Below are 27598 nucleotides of genomic sequence, written 5' to 3' on the forward strand. Positions count from 1 at the left end.
TTGCATTTTTCTTAAATCAGGAAGGGACCACCAGCACCATAAAGGCTAATCAGATAAAATCTTGGTAATTAACATAGACAAGCCTCAGTGATATCTTTCTCAAACAGACTAAAAGATCTCCCAATATGGATGTTTTATTCAGCTTCAAATACTTTTCCTCTCTGTTTGGTTTTATATATCAAGCAATAGCATTTGAACATTATATTTCTTACAAAAATATCTTGTTCGAAATTCCAAATTGGCACTTCAAGAAGACATAGACAGGGGTAAATTTATTTAGGACTGAAGTAAGGGCATCCAGGTTTCCAATTCCAAAAATACCTGGAAATAAAAGTTAATTAAGTTGTGTAAAGAAAAAAAAACCTGTCATCACTAGGTAGTCTGTTGCAGTGTGACCGCTGAAACAGCTTGCACCACGGAGGAGCATTTCTTGAAGGCTGGGTTGTCTTGAAAAGCCCTTTGCTGTCATCTCTGTGGGGCTGATGATGCTCCTTATCAGAGGAATGACAACAGCATCCCTGTATCAGGGTTTCGGAATGGGTTTGACACGAGGCGGTAGGCTGAGGGCTCAGGCTCTTCCCCATTCATGCCGCATAATGAACAAACTCATCCAGCTTTGAGAGAACTGCCTTGCTGCAGGGGATCAATCGGTGTCGCAGACTTGGCAGGGGGCCTGTCCTGCTGCTCCTCCTCCCTGCTGCCACCGCAACTCCATGGAAGAGCCGTGGCAGGAGCACCTCCACATCCCCCCAGTCCCTGCTTGACCTTTGGAAGGCCGTGACTGGTGGCTGGCTGTTTCCCTGTCCCTTATGGGCACTGGGAGTGGGAGGTATAGGAGGACTACCCAACAGGACATAAAGATCTGTGCTCAGGCACTCTTGCTCCTTGCATTTGGTGCTTTGACACTGTGCAGTTTGTCCCTAATTGAGGATCTGGCCCCAGACCTCTGCTGTGAGATTTTGCCATCCCAGGGAGTGTTGACATGTCCAGTGATCTCAGGGCCAGAGGCTCTGTTTTCAAAATCGAAGACTGGCAGTTATCCTCATGCAAAGAAAATGACTGATTATATCTATTTCTAATTCATTGTTATCTGGTTCATATGCACAACAGTTGCTTAATTTTGGTGGTAATTTCCAGAAAATATTGTCTCTCTCTCTCTCAGCAAAATAGCCTGTCCAGATGCCCCCTTAAAAAAAAAAAATCTGAATTTGGAAAAAGCTCAAAATCTCTCCAAAAGGAAAGCGCTGAGAAATAACTAGAGCTGTCAGTTAGTTCAACTGTCAGTTCTCCAAAGATTTCAGGGCTTAAAAATGTTAAAAGTGCCAGATGCTATTATCTGTTATTCATGTTACCATTATGTTCTGGTCTTTGCTGAAATCAATATAAACTTCCATCTGTACATTAATGGAGTTTCATTGCTTTCTTTCTTTCTGTAGTGTGCATGCATGAATACACACACGCTCTTTGCAGAAAATAGTAGTATTTGGACCGATTGGTGTCATTCTGATTTTTCTTTTACTCGAATTCTTCAGAATTTTAATAACATTTAATTATAAATGCTTTCAAATAGGAAAGGAAAAACCATACATGTGGTTGGACTTGACTAGCTGTGACAATCATCACCTAACAGACCAAAAAGTGGGAAGTGCTAAAGGTGTTTCCCAAAGGATTATCTCTCCCTCTAAAGATGAATAGCTTAAGAAGCATACAAGCCAAGGCATGATGCTTTACACTCAGTCCTAAGTGCAGAGGACCAAAAAATATTTGGTCTTTAGGTCTGACCTACTCATTTCAGACAGAGCAACTCCTTTTGGACCACATGTACGGATGTAAGGTCCTAGAAAGGTATTCCTTTGCCTACACTCCCTTTGCACTGTCTTCCTTTTGCACGTTGTACACATCTGAAGATTTCATGCTGCCTGAATAACACCAAGTGTTCCACAAGGCACTAGGACAATGCTGAAGAAATCACTGGTTTAAATGTCTATATGTCTGCCTCATTCCTGGGAAATATACTAAGGAATGGTAACTAGGAAAGAAACTGTATTACCACTTTGGTCCTTATTAGATTTTTTTTCTTTTTCAAAAGTGCAGTTACTATGGAATTGTAAGGGGGGGTGTGGGTGTGTGTATAGCTATTGGTTTAAAAATAATACAAATCTTAATAATTCAGGAAATTCACAATTAAAATTTGGGAAAAAAAATTATTTCAAAGATAGAAAATTAAAATATTGCAGTTTTAAACCCTCTAGTATCAGCTATACCGGTGGCTGTAGATGTTAATCTTCATCTTTCAATCTTATTTTTGTTAAATAGTTCAGTAAAATATCATTAAATGAAGCTGTGAACTGCAATACTGTAGTATTTTGTCAAGCCTTGCTACACATAATTCCTGATCAATCTTTTCTGTGCAGCAGATATCAGGCAGTGACATGATGATGAAAACACACACACAAGTTTCTGGTCCATCACCAGCAAAAGACTAAGAGATATCTTTCCTTTGAGATAAAGAACACAAGCTATATATATGAAAATCTTAAAACACCCCGCAGCATGAACAGTTATGGTTACTTTTGTTTGCTGCATGTGCATCCTGAGGCACATCACCTACCTCAGGATCCCAGTGGAGTGCCAGAGTGGTCTTTCCACCACTCTTGATTCCAGGCTCCTCTCAGCTATACCTTTGACAAGAAGTGGAAGGGGCTGATGTGTTCCCGTCCTGATACATTGGATCCAGCCCAGGCATACACTAAACTTTTAGAAACACAGTATTGGTCCTCAGTTCAGTGACAGAGATGCAGCCTATTGGAGCTGGTGGTTAGAGAAAAAATGATAAACCAACCTTCTTCAACCTCTATTACATTAAATGGAAATCATTTTACCTCTGTTTTTTGAAGTTGTTTTGACATCTGATCCCTTCTAGCTGTCAACAGAGGGTTACTATCTTGTTGTTAATTTGGGGAGCTTTGGATTTTACAATGACTTACACTGTGACAGTTCCCTGTAGGAGCTTGCATTTATGTCTATATGAGAAAGGCAGGTCTGGAGTTGTGAACAGATAGAGTCAAAAACTCAAATCCCCATTCTGTAGACCGCAATGGCAAAAGCACCCCCATTTGCCTTAAACAGGATTTAACTCAATCTTGGACAACTGTCTTTGATGTTTCTTGAATCTTGAACAAAAATGACACCTATTTTTCCACCTTTTTTTTTTTTTTTTAGCATTTTTGTTTGGAGGATCTTCAACTATTTATTATTTCTGTACTAACATTTTACCAATACCTTTCATTGCTTTTAATTTTCCCTATTACTCCTTATCCAAAGTTTTCCTTTAGAAATAAAATTCTAAAAGCCTGAAATATATCATGGTGTTGTTTTTTTTAAAAAAAAAGAAAAATTGAATTACTTGATAATTACTATGAAAGACTGTTTAGAAAAGCTGAATGTAAGTATTTTTGCTTTCTGTATTCATAGCAGATTAGATTATTCCTAAACAAACTAACACCACAAATGTGGTTGCAAAAGTCAGTAGTAATTGATATAGCAATAATGTGGCATGGTTTCTATATGTATGTGTAGTGTGAGTTTCAGTAGGCAGTAGGTAGCCAGTACCAGAAAGCAGAAGGAAGTCATATTGAGGATCCAGTCTCCAAACAGTCAAAGACGAGCTGCCAGAATTGAGGACCATATGGAAGCTTTTTCAGAAGAAACACCCCTGCAGAGCTTACAAGTCCCGTTAGGCAGAATCTCCATTTTCAGGCCAGATTCTCCTCAGCCCTCTGCTCTGCCTTAACAGCACTGCAGACATCCCTGCCCCTCTGTCCTGGCACATTCATCAGCTGCACAAGCCCAAAGCATCTATGGCACCAGCCCCATGAGTTTAGCAGGAGCTGGGAGCTTCTCCTCTCAACCACAGGCAGAGTTCCTACTCCTACAGACAGTAATCTCTGGGTGATTACTACCTGATATTAGAACAGACTCACAAAACTAACATGAAGCCCAGAAGGGATTAATGGAGATTCAATAATTGATGCTATGGGCTTTGGAGAATTCTTGAATTATACAATATCCACAGAGCATCCCTCTGGAAATGAAATACTTCTCTTTCATAAAAATAATATTAATTGAAGACATTAATTCTCAAAACTATAAACCAAGCTATTTTGAAGTGATCATAGATTTTTTCAGAACACAAATATGTAATTTCCTTTCAGGACTCCAAATTTCCAAAATGTCTTCCCAAGGCAGTGAATGCTCATGGTCCATACCAACCATCAAGCAGCACTGTGGCAGTGATGATTTTAATCTACAAATATTAGAAAACAAGAAATACCCTTAGCAGCCTGCTGCTAAGAAAATTTGAAAGTGGTTTTGTTCTTATGCTTTTTATTTTAAGAATCTGCTCTTTGGATAAGATAACAAGTAACCCCATCCTACAGACCTAAAAAGCTTTGCATTTACATATGCTTATGTAAAAGAGGGGTTTTTCAATTATTATTGTAATTTTGTAATTCACAGTAAAATGGTACTCACCTCAACTGTATACAAGACTCAGTGATGTACAGAAAAAACAAGAACATACTTGCCAAGGTCTTGTTTGGCTCTATATATTCAACAGCTATTTTTATTTTCTCTGTGTACTTTTCTTTGGCTTTTATCACCACTTTATAAAGCAAAACTCAGTTTTCCTCATGTATGGCTTAAACCAGCATCTGCCTTCAGAAATACTTACATAACATTTTTTTTAAATCTGGCTATGAGAACCTGAAACTAGGATGTACTAAACTTTATACATCTCTCTCCATCATTTCTTAAGACACATATCTTCCAAGAGATTTTCTTCTTGCCACAGCAAGTTCTTTGTTGAATATATGGGAGGCCTTGGAAAGAGAAAATTTTTGTCACTTTCTCATCTAATATTTCAGAAAGATCCAGTGAGCTCTCCGGAAAATGTAGAGGAAAAGAAATATCCAGGAGATGTCTCCATACCAAGCCCTAAACCCAAGGTCCATTCAAGAGATCTCAAAAAGGAGCTCATCACGTGAGTCACAAAACCCGCCATGTTTTCCTCTGCCTTGGTAAAGACTGACTACATTGTTGTTCTGAGCGCTGGTTTGGAGTAGATTTGCAGGAGCTAAGCAGGGAGACTTGGATGGCAGTCCACTGCAGGTAGCTAGTTCCCTGGTGTGGGTATACAACGGGCAGACATGAAGTTTGGAGCTGAGACAAGCCAGGATAGGCCTGGGGGTCTGGAGAGATTCATGACTAATGTTATGCTGGGCATCACTCCTCCTTACTCCTCAGACAGGTAGCTAAGAAATGGGTAATAGCTCCTTCTATAAAACACACAGTTTCATAGGATCCTACAGACTGTCTGTGCTAATGTTAATGTATTATTAAATAAACCTTATTTGGACAATCATCATCATAGATCCACTGTTGAGAGCTTGTGTAGAAGTGCTTGGGATTTCTCAGATAGGAACATGTAAAGTTCATAAAAAGATAAAACACAAGACAGGAACTGCCCCAGGGTTTTCCAACCTGTACACATTCTATGCGTAAATCCTTCATCTGCTTCCTTCAAAGCAGAGTTAGTTACTCTGTCCTGCTGACAATCCAGTGGGTGCACAAGCTCGCACTCTTGGAGAATAAGCTAATACCCTCTTTTCCCAAGTACAGAGACATACTTGCTATGTCCTAAGTTCCAAAACTTTACTGTCTAGACCACAAAGAAATTCTGTTAAATAACATCTTGTTTCAGTTTAGAAAAAATCAGTAAAATTGTCCCATTTTACTTGATCAGCCCTTAACACTAGTTGCTTTTTAAAACCTCATCTAGGCTCTTCATAAAACCCCTTTGGATTCACACCAACACCATTTTGATATCAATAGTCTTTTCACCTTAATAGTCAACTAGGACTTAGTGATCATTTATAGCACTTTTCTTTTTGTCCCAAACCAGAGTAGGTCTCTAGACAAGTGTGCTCCATATCACTTGGTGATGATAGACCATAACGTATCAGTGCAGGCTCGACCATAAATAAATGAATGGTATCCCTTCACCTTGTGTCCTGCTCACCAGACTCGGTGGCACCGAAGCAGTTAGATTCGCCTCTGCCTCTAGAATTTACATTTCCCTGGGGCATGCTGCTGTGAAGAACGATTCTTCCCCCCCGATGTCGTGCAGTCTGCATATTGTCTACTCACCACATTATATCTGCAGTTGTAGTTCATGACCTAAATTGCTACAGGTCAGGTTTAGTTTGTCTCTTCTAAAACAAATGCGTACAAAAATCACTGAGAGTTTATTTGCTGAAGACTAATGGCTTTTCTTCTGTAATATTTATTCCTTTGTGATATTGACCTGTTTTGAGATGCCTGTAAAATACTTTTCTACTCTCCTAAATAATAATACCCAGAGTATTTAGTAGGGCAATGATCAGCCTACAGTGGTTTTATTGTGTTATTTTCAAACAGTGAGTAGAAATGGTTATCTAAAATGTAGCTGTGCAAAAAATTAAATAAGAAATAGTTTTAATTTATCAGAACTCTATAGATAATGTAAGGATCAGACTGCATTTCTATGACTCGGTTGAGCTTAGAACTTGCACAGAACAATTCAATACAGTTGGCTCCATCATGAGGAAGTTTTTAAAATGACATAAGCACTTGCAGAGAAAAAATTTCTGACATGGTTAGCTCAGTTGCAGCAAACAATTTTATGAATACCACCTCCTAGCATTTGCTTTCTGTTTTGCCACGTTAATTCTTTTGCCTGTAACTGCATTGACCAGGCTGATATGGGCTGTGAAAATGAGGCTGATGTCTTCCTAAGGCTTTTTTACAGATTTGAAAACGTTCCTAGCACTCTACCAGCTCAGAGAAAATAGCCAGGTGAGGATCTCAGGTACCCCTTTTTCATTAGTATGGAGCACTAGCTAAAGTTTTTGTACAGCTGTTTTGTACAGCTTCTGCTTGCCCTTCTTATCCATGGACCCAGTGAAAGAAGCACAGCTCTTTATAAGGTGACTCTAATAAGGTTGGTGTTAGAGTTTTAAAATACTGTAGAAAAATATGTTATTCACCTACTCCTACCCCTCCATGCACAGACTGCATTTCTTGATATCTTTGCCCTCTTGTAGAGGACTGTATCCCAGTTTGATAAATGAGCTCAGTGCCATGACTGCAGAAGGACTGAGGAAAAACAGAAGCTATAACATCTTCTGCAGGTCAAACATACCTCCATCTCTATGCATAAATGAACATACCTGTTCTGCTAAATGTATGACACCTTTGTATCACTTCTCAGTTCAGCTGAGAAACATTTTGGGAAACTTTTGTGCTCATCCTGAACTTCAGCTGTGTGAGCTTGATGTGCTTTTTTTTCTGCAAGCAACCATAACAACTAATTTCTCACTTATGTCAGCAAATAAAGATCGGATGTGTTTCTAAAAAAGGTGCCTTACTTTAGTCAGAAGTTGAGGGAATTATTTTGGAAATTATAGTTCTCTTGTCTGTGTTATACAAGAGGTCAGATCAGAAACTTCAGCCCTAATATTTATGAACAGCTGTCAAAATTTGGTACCGATAATGAAACTGTCTTTTAAGAATGCAACTCATAACCAAAAAAACTGATGCAAAGCATGGTGGTTTCACATTGCATAGATTAAAAAAAAAAAAAAAAAATTTACTTATTTGCATGGTGGAAATAGGAAAACATTGTTTCTTCTATGCTTCAAGTAATAATTGAAAACTAGAAGTGTTGTGTAAGTTTTGCTAGCTTTCTGCAGTGTCATGACAGTTTTAAGATGTGCAATGATGAATGTGATTGCTTTAAGGATCATTATGTAATTCACTGCAGCAAAGGGTGATCTATGTAGCATGTTATACATATTCTAATTTCTCATTGCATTTCCTTTGCATAGCTGTCCAACTCCAGGATGTGATGGCAGCGGCCACGTAACAGGAAACTATGCCTCACACCGGAGGTGAGGAACAACAGGAATCCTAAAGCAGGAAATAGAGCTACTTTTAGCTGTTGTCATCTTTGAATAATTTTATACTAACCATGGATAACCATTCAAAAGTAATTTGCAGAAAATAATCCATGCAGAAATGTGACTGTTTTTTCTAGTTTGTTGTATTTTGTGAAGGTCTGGACTCGATAGACTGATGGAGTTAAGCAACATAGTCTTATTCCTGTAGCTGCATTTCTTGGCTGAGACCTGTAGATAAGTAATTTAGTAAAGTCTGCATTTCCCTTAGTGTACAAGCACTCTCTGTACAGATGCTGGTGCATGAGATTTAAATGAGGTTTCTTCAGATATTTCTATGTATGACTTTGAAGTTCATAGATCTGCTAACATAATCTGAGTATGCTAAGTATTTTCCTCAGAATTGCCAACCTAGGGGTTGAAACAATTATTTCCTGCCTTTCCCTTTGGGAGCAGGATGGAAGAGTTTCTGCTTTTTCCCAGCCACATGGACCAGATGCTTTACCTGCCCTTCATGCAGGCAAGATAAAGGAAGGACACTGTGTACCACTGCCTCCCCACGCAAAGCTTTACAGGGGCTTAGAAACCTTTGGTCTTAACTGTATACCTTTCCAGTAATTTAAGAACCACAGCCTGATATTGACTACTTCTCCTTTGCCAAAAGCAAATATTTGAGGATATTTTTTTTTTCCCTATTATAAGTCATAGATTGTCTGGAGGTTGCTGTTTTAGAGAAAAAAAAAAAGTTCTGTTCTGGTAAAACATTCACATTGGGTTTTTTTCAGTGTTTCTGGGTGCCCATTAGCTGACAAGACATTAAAATCCCTTATGGCTGCTAACTCTCAGGAGCTTAAGTAAGTATTGATAATAGCACAAATGTTATTTATCTTCAATCAACATTTTCCCTATGTTAACGCAGTTGTTCATTTGAATTGCTCTGAGCTACATCAAACCTTTGTTTGAAACTTGAAGTGAATTGGTTTGAAAGCTTTTGAATGAAATAGAGTTTACTTTTCTCCATTTGCTTTTCTTCATTTTTGTACCCCTTCATTTTCATGAATCAACCAGGAGCTGGCGGAAAAAATTGTAAACTCTAGGAGAGATGCTGCTCTCACAGTATTTAGTCAGAGAGAAATAGAAAATATCTAACATGAAAGACTTGTACGGCAAATAACTCAGCCTGATCCAATTAGAATAAATTAGAATTATTTAATTAGAAATAAATCTAGTTAGAAGAAATCTAAAAATGAGACCAGAACTCCCACAAACAATTTTTTACCGTTCACTACTGTATACTATGAGTTTAATGTCACTGAAGCAGACATCAAGTCATATGATTCTGTTCTGGCATAATTCTCACCATGAAATGTCACTTACAAAAGGACTGTGCAGGCTCTGCTATATAGACAGATGTATAGGGACATATGAATATTTCAAAAATCTGTAGTCAAGAGAGGCACTGGCAACCAGTCATCTAGTTATTGAATTGGCTTTGTCAATAAGGATGTGGGGAAGAGGAAAGGATAATTAGAGTTCTTTCATAGCTTTCCCTCTGCAACTTGTAAATTGGATCCCATAATAGATGGCTTGGAAAAACTCATGAATGCATGTAAAAAAGAGAGAACCCCGTGACCGTCCTTTCTGTCCTTTAGGTTCAATCCTAGTCCAGATAGAAGAAAATGAAGTCTGATCATGGCACTATTATGTTGTTCTAACAGTATTAATAGTAAGACTGACTACATTTAGGCTTGAACCAGTGTTTAGTTTCCCCAGTTCAAATGTTACTGGTCTTAAACCCTAATCTGACAACTGGAATTATAAACAAAATGATGAACTGATGTCAGGTATGGAGTTGAACCTACTGGAGATGCAGCAAAATGGCAAAGAAAAGCTATTTATATGGGCAACTGTTCAAAACAGTTCCCAAAACCAGTAGGTAGACTGACAGACTGGCTCAGTACTTCAATTTTTCCATCACTGATTCTCAAAGGTACAAAATTTACATTTAGTTTGTTTTAAAAAGAACAGCACAAGAAGCGAGGAACCAACTTGTGAAAATGCTGACAAATTTGAAATCATTTGCTGAGTCATATATATTTGTCCCTGATTTTGTTGGCTTTCTGCCATGCATAGACACTCACACAAATATTTTGAATAGTTTGTGCTCATGCAGCACCGCTCCCCCCCTGCCCCCCGCCCCATATTCATGTGTGAATAAGGAAATTTGCATACCAATATGGTTATTTTTCCATAAAGCTTCTAGAGTTTTGGTCATGCCATAAGGAAAGAGGAGCAACAGCATATGACTTAAATGACAAACTGCACACTGTACGACATGTATAATATGTGAGTTGTGAAAGACAAAGTCAAAGTTCACGGACATTTCACAGACAGAAATATGTTGCATAACGCACTTAGCATTTAATTTCAATTAACTAGAAAAAGAGCAAAAATCAAAATCTGTTCACAGACAATTTGCAAAAGGAAAAAGGGCTAAATAAAATCATTTTCCACGAATCTATCACCTTATTTGAGCTTCCTGTAAATGTAATTCAGGTGAAATGTTAAATAAAACTCTGCTTTTGATAAGCATCGGCTAAATGAAATCTCATGTCAAAAACTGCAGTTGTGCTTGCACTGGTGCAGTATAGTGATATCAATAGTTAATTTTACTATTGCTGTGTGAGCAGAGGGCATAAAAGCTCATAGAATCAGGCCGTGAAAGTACCCTCATGTACTTAGGCATGAATATGAAAAAGCTGTGTTTTTCCAAATGTTATTCATGTTTAATTTGCCAGAATCAAGATATGATTTTGGCTTTAATTATGAAACTCTAAGCCAGGCCTCCATGTGATCTACAGTTTGGAAATAAGGAAGATCTGTTCAGAAAGTGAACCTTTGAGTCAGTTTCAAGAACTCTTTTATCTGAGGATTCTTGCTGCACAGAGCAATCTAAGGTGGTTAGATTAAAACATACTAAAGTCAATGATGACTCAAATTTTAAAACTATGAGTTTTTGAGCAATTGTAGTTGTCTACCTAAAGATAAAGCAACCCTCTCAGAGAAGGGAACAAACCAGCAGGTACTCAATGAGCACTTCTAAGAATTTCTGTGTGAAGTCATTGAGAGATTTGTTCTTGCAAAACAAACGAATTGTAAAAGAATCTGTAACCTACATAGACTTGAGAGTTGACATCTTTTAGCTTGAGCTCCTGAGGCCTTTGGCCCTCCAGTGTAAATCTGATTATCTTGGCTCTGCACAGGAATCCATAGCAGAGGATGACTCCCTAAGCTGAGACACTAGTTCAGGGGTCCTCAAACTACGGCCTGTGGGCCGGATACGGCCCCCCATGGTCCTCAATCCGGCCCCCGGTATTTACAGACCCCCCCCTCCCCCCTCCCCCCCCCCCTTCCCCCCCTCCAGGGGTTGGGGGGGAAACCAAGCAGCCGCAGATGACTGCCTGCCACTTCATCTACGCGCCAGCCCCCTGGTTAAAAAGTTTGAGGACCCCTGCACTAGTTCAAACTCATCAGCCAGTTAAAAACTGATGAAGATCCACAGTATTACTGACTGTAAGGCAATGCATTGTTGCTGTACCTTCTATTGTGGAATTTCACAGTCCATACAAAGATACAACCAATATTTGGAAAACCCAACCCAGTGGCCAAGTTTAGGAGTCTTGCTAGTGAAGCTTCTTACTAATTTGTCAGTAGTCCACCTATATAATCTTATAATTTCACCAGTATTGATAATATCTCAGCCTCAAATCTTTAATGACCTCAAGAATACATTGGACTCTGATTTGGTTGTGAAATCTATCTGCTGCTGTAAGTGGTAAATACAGATGGGGAGATTTAAATCTAGTTCAGTGTCTTTTTTAACTCCATAACTCTCAGGATCTCAGTTCTGAATGTCTCCCACAAAGAGCTCTTACAGAATTAAAGTCCATGTCCAGTCTATGCGGACAGCTTTTCCATCTGTGATCATCTGATAAAACAAGTAGCCAAAATTAATACGCATAGTATTTGGCAGGTGTTCTGGATTTACTTGTGAGCATTCACACTCTCCAGACATCTGCCCTTGCTGCCTGCTGCACATGACATTGTGCCCAGTCTTTGTCCCACACTCAGACAGGTCAACGCTTAGCTCTACACAGTCCAGCATATCTGGCACTCTGCAACCCACACCTTTACCTTCATTGTCAGTGTGAAACACGTCATTCTGCCAAAATATTTTGTTCTGAAAATATCATCATGAAATGTTTTGACACTATCTTTAAAAAAAATTAAATCTCCCTTTTCTTCAGTTGAAATATTTGCTGAATTCTACTTGAATCAGTGAATAAATTTGGTCATGTCCAAAAGTAATCACATTTTTGACAAATTAATTGTTCGCAGAAAACCAGTTTTAAATATTCTGTGAAGAGATACACCTGCACACTCAGGTGTGCTATTACAACTATATTTGTAGTTGCTTTACATGACAGCCTACCAATGACTAGATTAAATGACCAATCTCCTCACCTCAGGAAAGATTCAGTAACAACTGAGACCCTTAAGAAAGTATTGAACAATGCAAGTTTCCTTAATGGTTCAGTACAAGATTATTTGGCTCAAGTCTTTTTGTAATTCGGATACTCTGTAAAAATCATAGCATTCAAAAGGCCCGTAGGGATGCTTAGTGTAAGAACTTTGTACTGTATAATACAGAAACATAGAAATGGCTGGCATGACTTCTAAAGGTAAATATTTCTTTTGTGCTACTTTGTGTGCTGAGGTGTGTTTCTCTTCTCTTTAAATAAAACAAAACAAAAACCCACACATGAAATACAATAGCCTTAAACAGAAACAATATTAAAAAATCTGTCTATATATCTCTATATATCTGAATTTCTGAGATGGAAGGTGCTACCAATAAAGCCCCACTGCTCCAAACCCACAGAAGTCAGTGCAAAGACCTATTGACTCCAGTAGGCTTTTGGAGCACATTGTTCATGTAGGACCAGCAAGCAAGAAGCCTACCCTCCCAGACCACTGGCAAAAATACAGTAATGGGCAGGTTTGTTTCTTTTCATTGTATAGATGTTTTAGTATTAAACATTCATACTTGAAAAGGCTTGTTTGCTGCACACACATGCACACACAGAAACCCCTTAACTACGAGACATAAGCATAATCCCACTGCCAAGCTGAATACCCAATTGAATCTAGTGCTAGAAAGATACGGTTCTGTTGTATGCTTACAGTTCTAGAACATACAAATTATTAAATTCAAATTCTGTCTATCACCTGCTGATGCCCAAAAGTAAAACTGCTTTTCTGCTTCCATTTCCCCTTCTGTAAATACTGACAAATTGCTTATTTGTACCAGTACCTGAAAACATCAGAAGAATAACAAACAAACACATAACAGTAAATTTACAAATAGATCTGTATCAAGCTGGTGGGTTTTTTTTTTTGGTGTTTTTTTTTGTAATGTTGATCCTGTACAAGGAAAAATGTTTGGTGCAAACAGTGTTTGCACTGATTAAATCTACACATCGTACACAATATATTTCACATTCCTTACTAAAACTCTGTTATGAAAGAAAGAAAAAAAAAATGAAAAAGTCTGCTTATTTAAAAAAAAAAAAAGAAATTAGCAAGAACTGGTTTTAATTATTCAACAAAAGCTCTACAGTTCTTTCTTCCACCCTAGACAAAATATCATTTACTGTGTACCTTTGAAGCCATATTTTGTAAGCTCTCTGTGTTATTCCATAGGTGCCCGACACCTGGCTGTGATGGCTCTGGCCACGTGACGGGGAACTACGCATCCCACAGAAGGTAAAAACAGTCCCATTGCATGGGGCTGCAGCACCCAGGGTTCTTGGCAAGCAGCAGCAGAAAGAGGTGGCTTTTATTCTGTGTGCTTCTTTCAGCTTATCTGGTTGTCCTCGTGCCAGGAAAGGAGGTATTAAAGTGACTCCTACCAAGGAAGAAAAAGAAGACCCTGAACTTAAGTGAGTACAAAAGCAGTGCTCTACCATCGGTGAAGGAAGGGGAAAGCCCCACAAAAGCTCAGGACTTGAGGGATCATAGGAGATGCCCAAGTTAATCTGAGCTGCATAAGAATAGGGCCTAGAGCTGGAGCCGAACCAAATATTTCTGCTTCTAGCAAAGCTCCATCACCTTGGAGCTTGAACAGTGAGGCAGGATTGCTATATTTGCTTGCATTGGTCCAATTATTTCAGACAGTGCTATGAAAGTGCCACTTGGTTGAAAAATTTGGCAAAATGAGGGAAAACAAATTATTTCTGCCTGTAGTGAAACATGTCAGCTAATTAAATCAGCGTGACACCTTCAAAATATGTCCCAGAGAACTTAAATACATGTCTTATGTATTTTCTCTATGCAGGAATTGAAATTTGTCATAAAGTAAAAACTGGAAAATCCATTGAGATTAATTACATTCCTGACTTGTCCACACATTCTATTCAAATCAGTAAAAGATAACTGCCAGAATATAGATATGAAGATTTAGACGCATAGAATGTTGTTATTAATACTTGCTAATAATATGTGAGAAGCTGCATAACACTGACAGAGCAGCACAAAAAATCCCAAATCTTTCTTTGCAAATGTTTGCATGAGATGATACAAGTTTTCGGGTACAGAAGCCCACCCTCTGCTTCATACCAGAAACCTAGATAGAGAGGAGAGAATGCCGATTTCCCATACACTTATAGAAGTCAGATTTATTGCCTGTGATAGAATTTCAATTTTCCTTTCTGGTAAAATACTATCTGAATGAATGGTTTAGTTTCTTAGGCTGTACAACTGTATTTTAAATTGCCTAATCCTAAAATCAGCTGAACCCACCTAACTCAGCTCGACATGAACTGGATGCTCAGGTACACTGTGCCTCCAGGGGCTGAGTCTTAATCCGTTCATGCAAAGTGGCACAGGCAGCTGAAATTATTTTCTCAGAATTTCTTGAGACTGTCTTCACCTGCTCTCTCCAGTGAAAATGGGGGTTCTTTTGCTGTGTTTCTGTAGATGTCCAGTGATAGGCTGTGATGGCCAAGGTCACATATCAGGTAAATACACTTCTCATCGCACTGCTTCTGGTTGTCCTTTGGCTGCCAAGAGACAGAAGGAGAGTCCCGTCAATGGGTCTTCACTATCCTGGAAACTGAACAAACAAGAGCTGCCACACTGTCCTTTGCCAGGCTGCAACGGGCTGGGTCATGTAAATAATGTTTTTGTCACCCACAGAAGGTATAACTTTGTGTTTTCTCTTTTCATTTTTCCTTAACATTCCACTATTGAATTCACAACATGTGAGGTTACAGTCTTAATAAATTGTGCTGAAGTCTTTTGAGTAACAACTTAGTTTACATTGCAGCTGAAGTAATACAAATCAGAATAACTTTCAGAGAGCTGAAATCAACTTTTATGTCTTTTTCTATGTTCCCATTGCAGTGTGACTTTCCAAGGTCTTTTCTTCAGATTAGAACAGTGTCTATGTGGTTTAAAATTAAACAGAGTTCTTTCCAGGCAAATGTGTTGTATGTGTATATCTTTTATGGAAAGTGCAAATATCATTGAAATGTTACCAGAAAAGATTTAGCAAGAGCAATGGCTGAATTAATTTCATCTTTCTACCAGTGGAAAAGCTGTTTTCATAAACTTTGTATTTAAATAGCTAGAACCACAAAAAAAGTAAACATGTAGAACTCATATGGATTACATTAATTTGAAGCTATAACAATCTTGCAAAGAAAATTATCCTTCCAAAACAGGAATCACACATATACCAGTAACAGTAAACAACATGATTTTATATATCACTGTGAAAACATTAGCATAATTTGACCACATTCACTCAATATTACTCAAAGAATCTGGCTGTAGAGTCTGAATTAATACCTGGCAAAGTTTGGTCTTCTGTCTGTAATAGGAATTAAGTCTATATTCTATACCACCTCTGCTTCCTAACACGCTGAACCAACATCTCCAATACCAGAATGTCCAAGGTGACTTGAACAAATCCAGCCCGAGTCCAGTGTTATCTTAACTTTATGATCTACATCCCTTGTTGAAGTTTTTACATTAGGATACTACTGTAAATTGGGGCTAATTTAGTAAATAACATACATAGTGTGTTAGCCGGTTGCAACTCATACTACAGATGACTTCTGTGCTACATAAGGCTGGATCACACTCAAGATCATGTTAGTCAGAATGAGGCAGTAAATATAGCTTTGTGATACGATATCCTTCACTAGGACATTTGAAATATAAGAAGTAACCCATGGCTTTGAGACATTCTTGAGTTTAGTTATCTGCTCCGGACAGAGATACTAAGCAGCATTTTAGAACTGGAGAACTAGCATCTTTCCCTGTATAGCTTTTAGCTAAGCCAGTGTGAAGCTAACTTCAACCCACAAAAGCTTTTTTCCCCCCCAATGTGGAAACACCATGTCTATTAGGATTTTTGTTTCTAATTTTTACACGCACAGAAAAACCAGCATTTTCCTGTGGAACAAAATTTTCGTTCACTCCTTACTTGGCAACCTCTGAATACAAATCCTTCTGCCAGTTCTTCAGCATATGGGTATTTCTTCTTTGTTATTTATAAAGATAGTATTAAGTCAGTGCAATGCATCTTAGCCCTTTAGTGGGCTATAAAAATTGCCTCAGATAATTACCAGCTGATGAAATTGTAAGCTTTGAAATAGCAAAATTTAATTTAATGTGAACAGTGGTTAAAAAGCAAACTGAGTATATAATAGAACCATTCAAAAAAGCTATTACAGTCTATAGGATATATCCAGAGTTATTATTGTATTGATCATTATTGTGTATCAACAAAATGATACAATAGTTGTGCACTGTGGAAATCATCCCATTAACTAATTTTTCTTTAAGATAGCAAACTTACCATTATAAAGGACCATACTGCCCCTCTCACCTGGAGCACAAGCCCTCAATAAAAACAATAGAGTTTTTATTTATGTGTTGGAACTTCAAGAATTTGTAAATGCATCTTCACATAACTTAATGGTAGCTGCCACTACTATTTTGATTATTCTGAAATATGCTTAAGAGATGTTTACTTTCAGGCTGAGATTTCTGTGCCAATTTTCAAGCTGGAACATACAGTTAAATGGCTCTTTATGAGTTATGTCATTCCCCGAAGCTATGCTATAATGGAGATACTTATGTGACCTTAGGTACAGAGGTCTGTCCAAGTGCATGATAATATTGCCTGAAAGGATTGTTGCCATTTTCAAGTGGGTGCTAATGTTTTTTTTTTCCTATCTGTTTCAGCCTGTCTGGTTGTCCTTTGAATGCACAAGCCATAAAAAAGGGCAAAATTTCAGAAGAATTAATGACTATCAAGCTTAAAGCAAGTGGTGGTAAGGAGATTTGTAAAATATGCTGACATTTATTTAGATAGAAGAGCCCTGACTCATTTATACTTATGCCCCTTTATGCCATTGTGGCATTATTATTCACTCCTTTCACTTGTCTCTAGCAATAACAAATCTTGACCAACAAAAATCTTTGCATGAGACATTATGAAATTGTTTTCATTTACATCCTGATAACTCAACATTGAAGGCATGTTCTCATCTTGTCTCAGGGCATTATTTTTTTATTTGGAGGTGCTTTCAATATTGTTATTACTAATAAATTATTAGTTACAGATCAGGAGAACTTAGCTATCTGATAACTACATTAAAAGGGAAGAATATTGTGTGCACAAATTGATTCTTCTCCCTAACGTGAATACTATGTGGTTTAGTATCTGTGCAGTACCTGGACAATTTTGTTAGCTCAAGTGTAAAGGAACAATTCCCAAATAGTTAGGTAGGCATCTCTTGTTCAGCATGCTTTAGAAAGTTGGGCATTGAGCCAAGATTCAGGAAACTTGGTCGTTATGCCTCCAACTGCTGAGCAGAACGGTTGTGTTACTTTGGGCAAATGAGTTTGCTTCCATGTGTCCATGTTCTCACTGAGGCAGCGACTGCTGCTTAAAGATTTTCTAAGCTGGCTCCCCAGTAGACTCTGTTCAGCGCTCTAGGTTTTACAGCAGTAACAAAAAACAGCGGCACAAATCTCTAGGCTGAGTTAGTCTCAGAGTGATACTAAGCAGAAAGAGGGACATGTATTGCCAGCAGCTATAGCTGCTCAGATTTTTTCAGGACAAGGCTCTCATTAAAGAACTGAAGTCTTTTTTGTAGTTTTTTCTTTGCTATCTCACTTATGGGGGGTGTGAAAGTCTCTCTTACTTTTTTTTTTTCTCTAATACTTGTTAGCTTCCGGACACTTTCCCTTCTGCTGCTATTTAAATGTCACTATTTGTCACATGTAACTAAGTCTGTGCTTCTTGAAGTTACTCTGCACAGATTTGCCCCCACAGAACTTCATGCAAGATCAGAAGCAGGTACAGATGAGCTTACTAAAGCAAATAATTATACTAGTGGGGATGTTACCCTGGGGAGTTCCCTGCAGAAGGGTTGCTGCTACATTTCTCTTAAAATGAAAAAAAAAACCCAAAAAACAAAAAATCACACCCAACAAACAAACCAAACCAAAACTATGGTAAATACTCCCTCATGTTTTATGAAAAACTTTGCTCTTTCTGGGCAATTTTTCTTTTCTGTGCCCTCCAGCCTGTAGTTGCATGTTGCACTGGAAAAAAGAATTCTGAAACACAAAGACTCAGAAAGTCCCTTCTATGTTTCAGCTCACACAGATGTTTCATAGTTGGGAAACAATTTTGACAGTAAAAGCAAATAAAAGGCAATTAATTTAAGGATCAATAATTTTATCAAAATCTTATTTTCCTCTTGTCCAGTAACAGTTAACACAGCTTGTTACTCATCTATCCATTTACATGTGGATACTTTAAATCTGATATTAGTATTTTCAACTATTTACAGGAATAGAGAGCGATGAAGAAATCAGACACCTGGATGAGGAAATAAAAGAACTGAATGAATCCAATCTTAAAATTGAAGCTGACATGATGAAACTTCAAACCCAGGTATGACATCAACATGAAAGTTTTACCTTTTGTTATGCTATGTTTAAGCACAATAAATAATTTAAGTGCTATGTAAATGCTATGTTTTAAACACAGTTAGTCTCCTGTGCATTTGTTTTCCCATCACTCTGCGCCACTTAAAAGTAGCAAAAAGAATCCTACATGCTTTTTTGTCAGGTTTTTGTTTGATTTCTGTAAATGAGCAGCAGATTTCTGGATATTGTCTTAAAGATGTGGTGAATGACAAATTCAGGGCAGTTTGGAGCTTGGCAAGCAGAAAAACCATATTTACTAAACAAAATGTTCATTTTCCTTTGTTGACCAACCTCTGCAGAATCCCATGACTGCAGTTTTTAGGGGGATATTACCTCTTACCAGCACACTCCAGCTCCTAATGCCAGTTGATTTTGTTCTTATGTGTACCTAAGAAAATCTCCCTAGTTCAGTTCACCCACTGTCAGTTATTCAAACACCAGGCAACACCTGGGAAAGAATAAATTCCTTTTGCTAGTTTGTGTAGCAGACCAGTTTGACCAGAGCTATGGAACAGAGCCATTCTCTTTCACTCTTTTGTATATTGGAGAGATTAAATTGGCTTTAAGAAGCTGATAGTGGTTCTATGGAGTGAACTGAATACATTCATGCCTACAGAGACTACTATGTGCACCTGGGAGTTCAACTGGGCAGTCGGGGTAAAAGCAAGAGCAGAAGCTTCCTCAACATTTCAGGAATAAGAGTTTAAGAAAAAAGTTCCTAAATGAGACCTGGGAACTGAATAAAAGTCTAAACTGATCTAAAACAAACTGAGTGTAACCATACCCCTCTGTATTTGTACCACACTTGGATGTAGTGTTGATTCATGCTGTTTTTGTAATAACTACTGAGTGTATGGTCTAAATAAAGGTGACATTTATGCCACCTATGCTGGATCTAAATGACCTGGCTTCACACTGCAAAGGTTGTAGGGATATCCATCCCAAAATACACTGTGGGGTGTGTGGGGGTGTGCGTGTTCAGTGTCTCAGTTCTCTGTGGTGAGCACTGTGCTGTTTGCACAGAGATTGCCCAATGTATGCAGCCAAATTTCCTCTCCTCAGACTTGCTCCCTGGTGAATGTAGTCTGACCAGCAAAGCCTGAACTGAACTACAGCTGAAGCAACATGTCCCCTACATGGCTTGTTCTACCTCCTTTTAATTTAGGCCAGCCAGGTTTTAGGCTGCTGCGAGCACTGTCCAGAGGAGAGGCTGTAGCAGATCACAGGCAGGCACAAAGAGGACAGGTTTGTTGTGTGACGGTGTGTGAGAAAGGGAAGTGGCCACAGCAACCCACATTTTAGTAGTGCAGAGACATGCATCCTAATGAGGAGACGTGGACGTGACTCCATCACTCTGTGCACTGGGGTGGCAGCCCTTGGTTCTGTCCTGCTCGACTCCTGCTGCTCTGCTGCAGGGCAAGGAGCTGGCAGTGGGGAACGAGGCCCCGCCATTGCTGCCTTTGGTTTTTCAGCACTGCTGTTGACATATAAGCCTTCAGAGCTGAGTATATTCCCAATGCTCTTACACTAAAAAGATACCATTTTGCTACCTTGGATGCTTTTTCCTGCCCTTTCCAAAACCCTGATTTCCATTCTGTTGGTCAGAGATCATCTTTGCGATGATCATTCTGTGTTCAACCTCTCCATTCCCTTTCCACTCTATTTTTCTCTTATTGTTTCCAGCACCAGCCCTGTTGCTGTTCCCAGCCAGCCCACAGCTCTACCCTTCACCCAGGAGCGGGGCAGAAAAGTAGCACAACAGCTAATACCCGTGCCCTTGCTATTGTGGTAAATCAGCAGGGATGCTGTATGAGCAGGACAGCAATGTACACATCAGCCTCCTTTCTCCTGCCCTCTGCCAGCCCTGCGGCCACACTTTCCATCCCAGATCCAACCTGACCATCCCCTCTGAGCTCAATTCCCTCCTCCCACCATGGGGCACCCTCCAGTGCCTCACTGCCACAAGGCTTTTTCGTGAACCAGCAGCAAAGTCCATTGATTCAGCATGAATACAACCTCTTCCTTCCTCTGAATATTCTGTTCACAAGTTATGTCTGTCCTAAAACAATGATACCTGGGTTTCAGATCCATCGTGGCCCCTCTCATAATCACATGACTGCCATTTTGGGTTCAAACTGCAGTTGTGACACTCCCAAGGGTCTGTCTCTTTGTGTGTTTGTGCCTGCCTGTATCTTCTAGATCACATCTATGGAGAGCAATTTGAAAACAATAGAAGAAGAGAACAAACTCATAGAGCAGAACAACGAGAGCCTGTTGAAGGAGTTAGCTGGCTTAAGCCAAGCCCTCATCTCCAGCCTCGCTGACATTCAGCTCCCACAGATGGTAAGACCACAGCCAGCAGCTTTGCACCTTCTTTGAGACTGTTTTGCCAGCCCTTGAAGCAGATAAGCAAGCCCAGGGACCAGGAGGAGCACTGGAGCTGCATTAGCAGAGAGCTCTTTTAGCCTAACTTACTTAGCAGAGATGCTGGATCATGAAATGTGTGACAGCAGGTGCAGTTGCTTCCAGGACTGAGCCAGCCCTGGTATCTCTGCCCTCTGCTGCACTGTGCAGGACAGGTTTTTCCCTCATCCATCCCTATCTTAATGTCCACCCTGCACAAAGAGTGAAAATCTCACGCCGTGAATCCTTACTTACTCTGCTCCTAGATCAAAACTTTAACCTGTTTCATGCAGGTGATTTTTCAGGAGCCAACAAAACTGTACCTTCTCAAAAACTCCAGGTCCTTGATGTCTTGCAAATGCAGGCCAAATCCACCAGGGTACTTGGGTGTCCAGAGATACAGTCCCCTTTCCCAATCTCAAGAGTGCTGCTGGGAGATTAGGTGAGGACAGTTACAGGGATGTCAGCCACAGTCCCAGAGCCAAACAGGCCATAATAAAAAAACAAGTTACCCTGACAATGATGTCTCCAACCCCTTTTCTTGCTTGGAGAGTGTGTGGTTCCCCCAGCACTTCCCCTTCCTTTCTGCAACCCTTCCATTAATTTGGATGGCTGCCCTGTTTATGACTTCTCCCCAGTTGCCATACTGCTGCTTCTCCATGCTTTGGGGTTGGGTGTTTGGGTTTTTTTTGCCTTAATTTTCTCCTGCAATTATAATCTGTTTTGTCTTCATTTAGGGGCCAATCAGTGAGCAGAATTTTGAAGCATATGTAAATACACTCACAGACATGTACAGCAATCTGGAACGGGACTATTCCCCCGAATGCAAAGCTCTGCTGGAAAGTATCAAACAGGCAGTGAAGGGCATCCATGTGTAGGATGTGAAAGCTGCTGGGCAACAGAAATTACTTAACAGCAGTAAACTCCAGATGGATCTGTTAGGAGTTCATGTACTGCTAAGGGGTGTAGGTTGCCATGCTGCATTTACAATTGCAACATTGCACTAATTTTTTCCCAGCTGACATAAAAAAAAGAATAAAAACACAACAGACTATTTGTATTAACAGCAATGCACTCTGTTAGTATATTGTATTTATTTCAGTACGATTCCTTTTTTTTTCTTCTTTTGCACTCAGTTTTTGTAAAGTGAATGTAAAAAGTGTGTGCGACTATTTTTTATATTTTTTATTTATTTCTAATCAAAGAGTTGGTTTTTTTATCCTTTAACAGCATTTTTGCGGCCTGCCATATTTTTACAAATGTGTTTATTAATTTATTTTCCAATGGGATTTTAAATAGACTGAAAGTTATACTGTAAATTAAATAACTTGCTGGGTTTGTACAGGAAGAAAAAAAAACCTATGAAAGTAACAAATGACTGAACCGTGGTTCTAGTTTTATTTTCCTCACATCCTGCTTTTTTATAATGGCTTTGTATCAGAAATGGGTTTGCAGTTAACACGAGATGTGAAGATGCATGGAATGAGAAGATAAATGGTGCCCACTAGTGGGCAACTTGGGCTCTTAAAAGCACAGTATGCTGGAAAACAGTGTGTTAAAGAATACGTTAGCAATAATGAAATATAGCAATCAGCAAAGCACTTGACTTGGCTGTGTGATTTAGCCTATGCGAATGATTATTTAAAATGTTTCAAGAGAACTTCAGATTTATTTTACCGCTGCAGGTTTTTTTCAGAGTTAGCTCATGGAGGGAAATCACAATTATCTCTAAACAAGAAGGATAATTTGATAGGACCGGTACTCTTTTAGTACGAGACGTTGAGGTTTTAACTAAGTGACCAATATTGCTATGGATTTGGATTTGAAAAACGCAAACACATCCCAAGCTGAAGGCTTTGTACATAATGAACCGAACACATCTCCCCTGAAATGGCATTTAATACTGGGTTGAACTTAACGGCAGCTGAGAAGGCAGCAGTCTGGAGAGGAATAATACCACTCCAGCGCAACGGCAGCTGCTTTTCTTTTTGAACAAACGGTAGCAACACCGTGACCGGTTTATCCCATCCTTCTTCACTAAGACTAGGCTGATACTGAATTTGTTACCAGTCTTTTGGTCGGGTACCAAGTGCTACAGGGTGTACAGGCAGACGGAGGTGTGGACAGACGAGCACTTGCACGGAGGTGCTGGCGTGCGCCTCAGTATCTGGTTAGCCTGGGTGTGGAACTTCTGAATCCGTCAGAAAGTAGTGGTTGCTATAACAGAGGCAATGTCTATTTCAGGGATTGTAAGTAATTAAGCATTGTTTCAAAAGTTTTTTTTATATTTATTTTTTTTAAGAAAAAGGTATAAACAACCAGCTAAACTGCCTTTTTTGTATGCACACACACCTCATGTGCATATGTGCCTCAGTGTAAATGTATACATGGATCTAGCGTGTGTTTAATTTTTCCGTGCTATAATGAAAGTGTTTATTTTTATTAGCCGCATTTATATTTAGATTGAATATGATGGCATTCACAGGCTTGACATATACAATTATATTATTACTGTTCCTGCACAAAAGTACTATTCAAAAGTGATTCAACTCTCATGCACTGTGGTCACTGTTCTGCATTAGGTGGGGCTTGCTTTTTGTTTGAGGGTTGATTCAACTCTCCTATCTTAGTTTAGACAGGGGAAAATGTATGTTCTTAGGAGCTGTGTTTATTTTTAAATCGATTTTTCAAAAGCTACCATATGTGCTGTCAAATATAAATAGGAGGACACCAAACAAAAATTTGCTATTAAAGTTATTGTTCTTGCTAAAAAAACAAAACCCGAACATTTGTTATACTTGTTAAATGCATACAAAATGAGTTCACTCATTACAAAGACTAGAATTTAATTTACTAAATATTTTAACAAATTTGTTATATATTTTATTTAAGTAAAAATATCTCTTACTGACCTATGTATTTATTATTATGATTTACTATGGCTTCAGGTTAATTTATCTGTGTTTGGTTGTTTGCTCAGGATGTTCTGTGAAGTATGTTTGTATTTATTTGACTCCCTTGTACTTGATGTGTTTTGTAACGTGCACTGATTTTTTTTTCTTTTTGTTTTTTCTATTTTTTTTGTGTTTAAATGCATTGATGAGCTATAATGTAAATTAGACCTTTTGTAAAGAGCAATGATGTATGCATTTTTTAATTTGGAGTAGTTTGTATACTGTTTCTTCATACAATTAATATTTCTTACATCAAAACAACAAAATTGTGTTCTGTGCTGTACATTTGGTGTATGGTAGGAAATAAAATTGATAATGAAACATTGCAGCAAGTTTCTTGGGTTTTTTAGTCTCTAGATGCCGACTTGTATTACCCTTTCTTAACTGCACCTGGCACTATACAATGTGTCAGATGTTTTACTTGTTTTGTGTATAAAATGTGTCATCCCCGTAAGTACATTTCTGGTATAAATAATTTAATAAGTGTTTTACTTTTTCAATTTGAAATAAGGAGGAGAAAAATGGCACTGCTTAAGAGCTCCTTTTCACTTCTGAAGGGAAAAAAAACCCCAAGATAGTAATCACTGCATTATTTAATGCGTTATCTTCTTGGCAGTTTTAGACTTCATTTACACTGATAAAGTACAGGATTTGTGCTGACCTTTAACAGCTGCTAAATGATGTTTAAACATAAAAGCCATTGTAAAGTTTCCAGCAATTTGGAACCGCCCACTGTTCCAGCGCAATTTTCTGCTGAGATTTGCAGTGCTTAGACATTGCACAAATAAAAATCTGCTGGTTTTAGAAAGACAGTATTTCCAGTACCTAATGGACTTTCTTTTTTCACTGCTCATTGTAGCGAAAACAGGCCAGTTTTATTTAGGATGCATGCTAATGGCTTCAGGAGCATTTCTTGTCTCAGATTCCAACTTCCTATGGACAGACTGAGAATAGTTTTCATTTAGAAAATAAGGTAATTTTGAAGCCCATAAAGTAGCTGGTAATTATTTATTTGAATAGACATAGTCAGATAAACAAAAACGGATTATAAGACCAGAAAAACTGACATGTTCTGCATTTCAGTGTAGCAGAGGTTCAAAATTTGGATCATGACATGAATCCTGGATACTCACAAATCTTGCCGAGTTTGGTGCTGTGGAGTCAGCAAAGGGAGACAGACCTGTCTGGGAAGCTCTGCTCCACTGCGGTTCAGAGTTCTCTTAGCTCTAGGACACTTATCCAAGGACAGGATTAACTGGTTCTCAAGTAATTAATAGCAACTTGAATAGTATTTCTTAATATGTCTTAAAGAACATAAACATACTATTTTTTCAGGGTCCTTTAAATACAGTTTAACTTTAACTGTAGGCCATCAGGTCAGCAGTCACTAATGGGATAGCCTCTTCTCTCACATCACAGATCAAGCAGAAACAGGTCTCTTTTTGCAATGTCCCTTAACGCAGATAAAGACCGAGGCCAGCATTTTGATTTTTTCTGAGTGACTAAGCTCAAATTACAAATTTAGAAGGCCTTATTGTCAGATAGGCAGCACCCCACGGGTCATTTTTTTAAACATCTATATTAACTCTGACTAACTGCTGTTTATAAGGTTGGGGGAGGTATGAGGATATTAGGCTCTATGTACACCTAAGAAAACAATGCTGTATTCTCCAATATTTCCAGCAATCTGAGACAGGGACTGTGAGCAAATAAACATTTTCCCAAGTGTTTTTTGATAAGAAATATGATATCCACAGTTAATTGGTTAACTTCTTATTATCTAAAGACTGTTCCTGCATTCATCTTTAAACAAATTGCTCTGATAGTGTTTATCTTAATGTTGAAATTATGGTCTTCCTCCATTAAAAAAGAATTATGTAAACAGTTAAGCCATGTTCATTACTAAACTAACATAAGCCAGGGTGGGGGTGGGGAACAACGACCAAAACAACCAAAAATGTTGTACTTGAAATAACCTTTCAAACTATTTCCATCTTCTGAAGTTTCCATTTTCAGTAATTGTTCTCTATCTATGCCTATAGAAGGGGGAAAGTGCTTAATTCAGTAAAAATATATGAATTCCATTGAGTGAATTAACTTGAATAGAATTGAAGCTTTAAATATCAAAGAAAAGGAAGGGAGCATGAACAGTCAGCATTTGCTGTCCTATCGGCTCAAGAAGTCTATCCTGTCTCTTAACTAATCATGACAAAGGTTTTTGAGTCTACAGTGTAGAAAACGGGTTCTGTTTTCTACTGCAATTTAATTTCTATTTACTAATTAAGCACCTCTTCTCTCCTGCTGGCTTAGTATATCTATATAATTATGTCATGTCATGACTTTTCAAGTCAGTGCCCCTTCATCCTTACTCCATATTGTACTCTTTTTTTTAAAAAAAAAAAAAGTCGCAGGATTTCTCGATGGAAATTTGTTACTATGCAATGGCACAGAGTTGTGACAGAAGCTATCCCCTTAATTTCCTCCTGTGTTTCTTCAGTGCTATACATTCTACCTGTCTTGGCATTTCTGCTGTGCTTCAAGTTCCTTTATGATTTATTCAGCTGTATAACTTGGATGCTGCTAGATTTGTATCAGACAAAGTTCTTTGTTCATCTCGTTCAGGATACTGTGGGATGATAGAGCTCCATTTAGCTTTTGTGTAATGTAGGACAGTGACCTAGTTTCAGCACCTTTCAATATCTCATTCTGGCTTGTTTTCTTCTGTCTCTTTTGCTCTAGTAAGTCTTAGACAGCCAAGCTTACACATAATTTCATCAAGGATTAGTCTGATTTCCTGTCTGACTTCATGGTACAAATTGCTTCAACCGCATTTCATTCTTAACAAATGTTCCCAGGGACATTGTCCAAGTAAATCTCAGGACTTTTCAGTTATGTGATAAAAACGACGATTTAGGTTGCTGCTATCTGCTCCTAAAACTGTTACTGCACAAGATTTTTCCAAACAAGCTTTTGGTGCCCAGCACCAGATTTTGGTGCCCAGCTTCACATCCCTTGAAGGGGCCTAATTTTTAGAAGCTAAATTCACAGCTTTTTTTTGCCAAGCAGGCCTTTTCAAAATTCCCTTTTCTGGCCAATTCAAATGAATAGCTACTAAGTTTTCATACTGTTATTTCATAGGATTGTTATATATATCTTGTTAACACCTATTTGCAT

At 38.5% G+C, this 27598-nt stretch overlaps 1 protein-coding gene across 3 annotated transcripts in view; it reads left to right on the forward strand.

The window, feature by feature from the left end:
- The window catches only part of ST18 (ST18 C2H2C-type zinc finger transcription factor), a 101230-nt gene extending 76481 nt beyond the window's left edge, over window positions 1-24749 (forward strand). For 2 of the 3 annotated variants that reach the window (XM_027811160.2, XM_027811162.2), the window contains exons 13-22: window positions 4926-5041; window positions 7926-7988; window positions 8780-8848; window positions 13758-13820; window positions 13916-13996; window positions 15033-15254; window positions 17310-17398; window positions 18929-19032; window positions 21267-21410; window positions 22208-24749. In XM_027811160.2, the coding sequence (XP_027666961.2) occupies window positions 4926-5041; window positions 7926-7988; window positions 8780-8848; window positions 13758-13820; window positions 13916-13996; window positions 15033-15254; window positions 17310-17398; window positions 18929-19032; window positions 21267-21410; window positions 22208-22348 (1092 nt within the window). In that variant the 3' untranslated portion in view covers window positions 22349-24749. Of the gene's footprint in view, window positions 1-4925; window positions 5042-7925; window positions 7989-8779; window positions 8849-13757; window positions 13821-13915; window positions 13997-15032; window positions 16594-17309; window positions 17399-18928; window positions 19033-21266; window positions 21411-22207 lie in introns of those variants that run through there. The other variant, XR_003561701.2, reaches the window with a different exon arrangement.
- Window positions 24750-27598: the final 2849 nt, after the last annotated feature.

The sequence above is a fragment of the Falco cherrug genome, chromosome 3 (genome assembly GCF_023634085.1).
Source record: "Falco cherrug isolate bFalChe1 chromosome 3, bFalChe1.pri, whole genome shotgun sequence".
Classification (NCBI taxonomy): Eukaryota; Metazoa; Chordata; class Aves; order Falconiformes; family Falconidae; genus Falco; species Falco cherrug.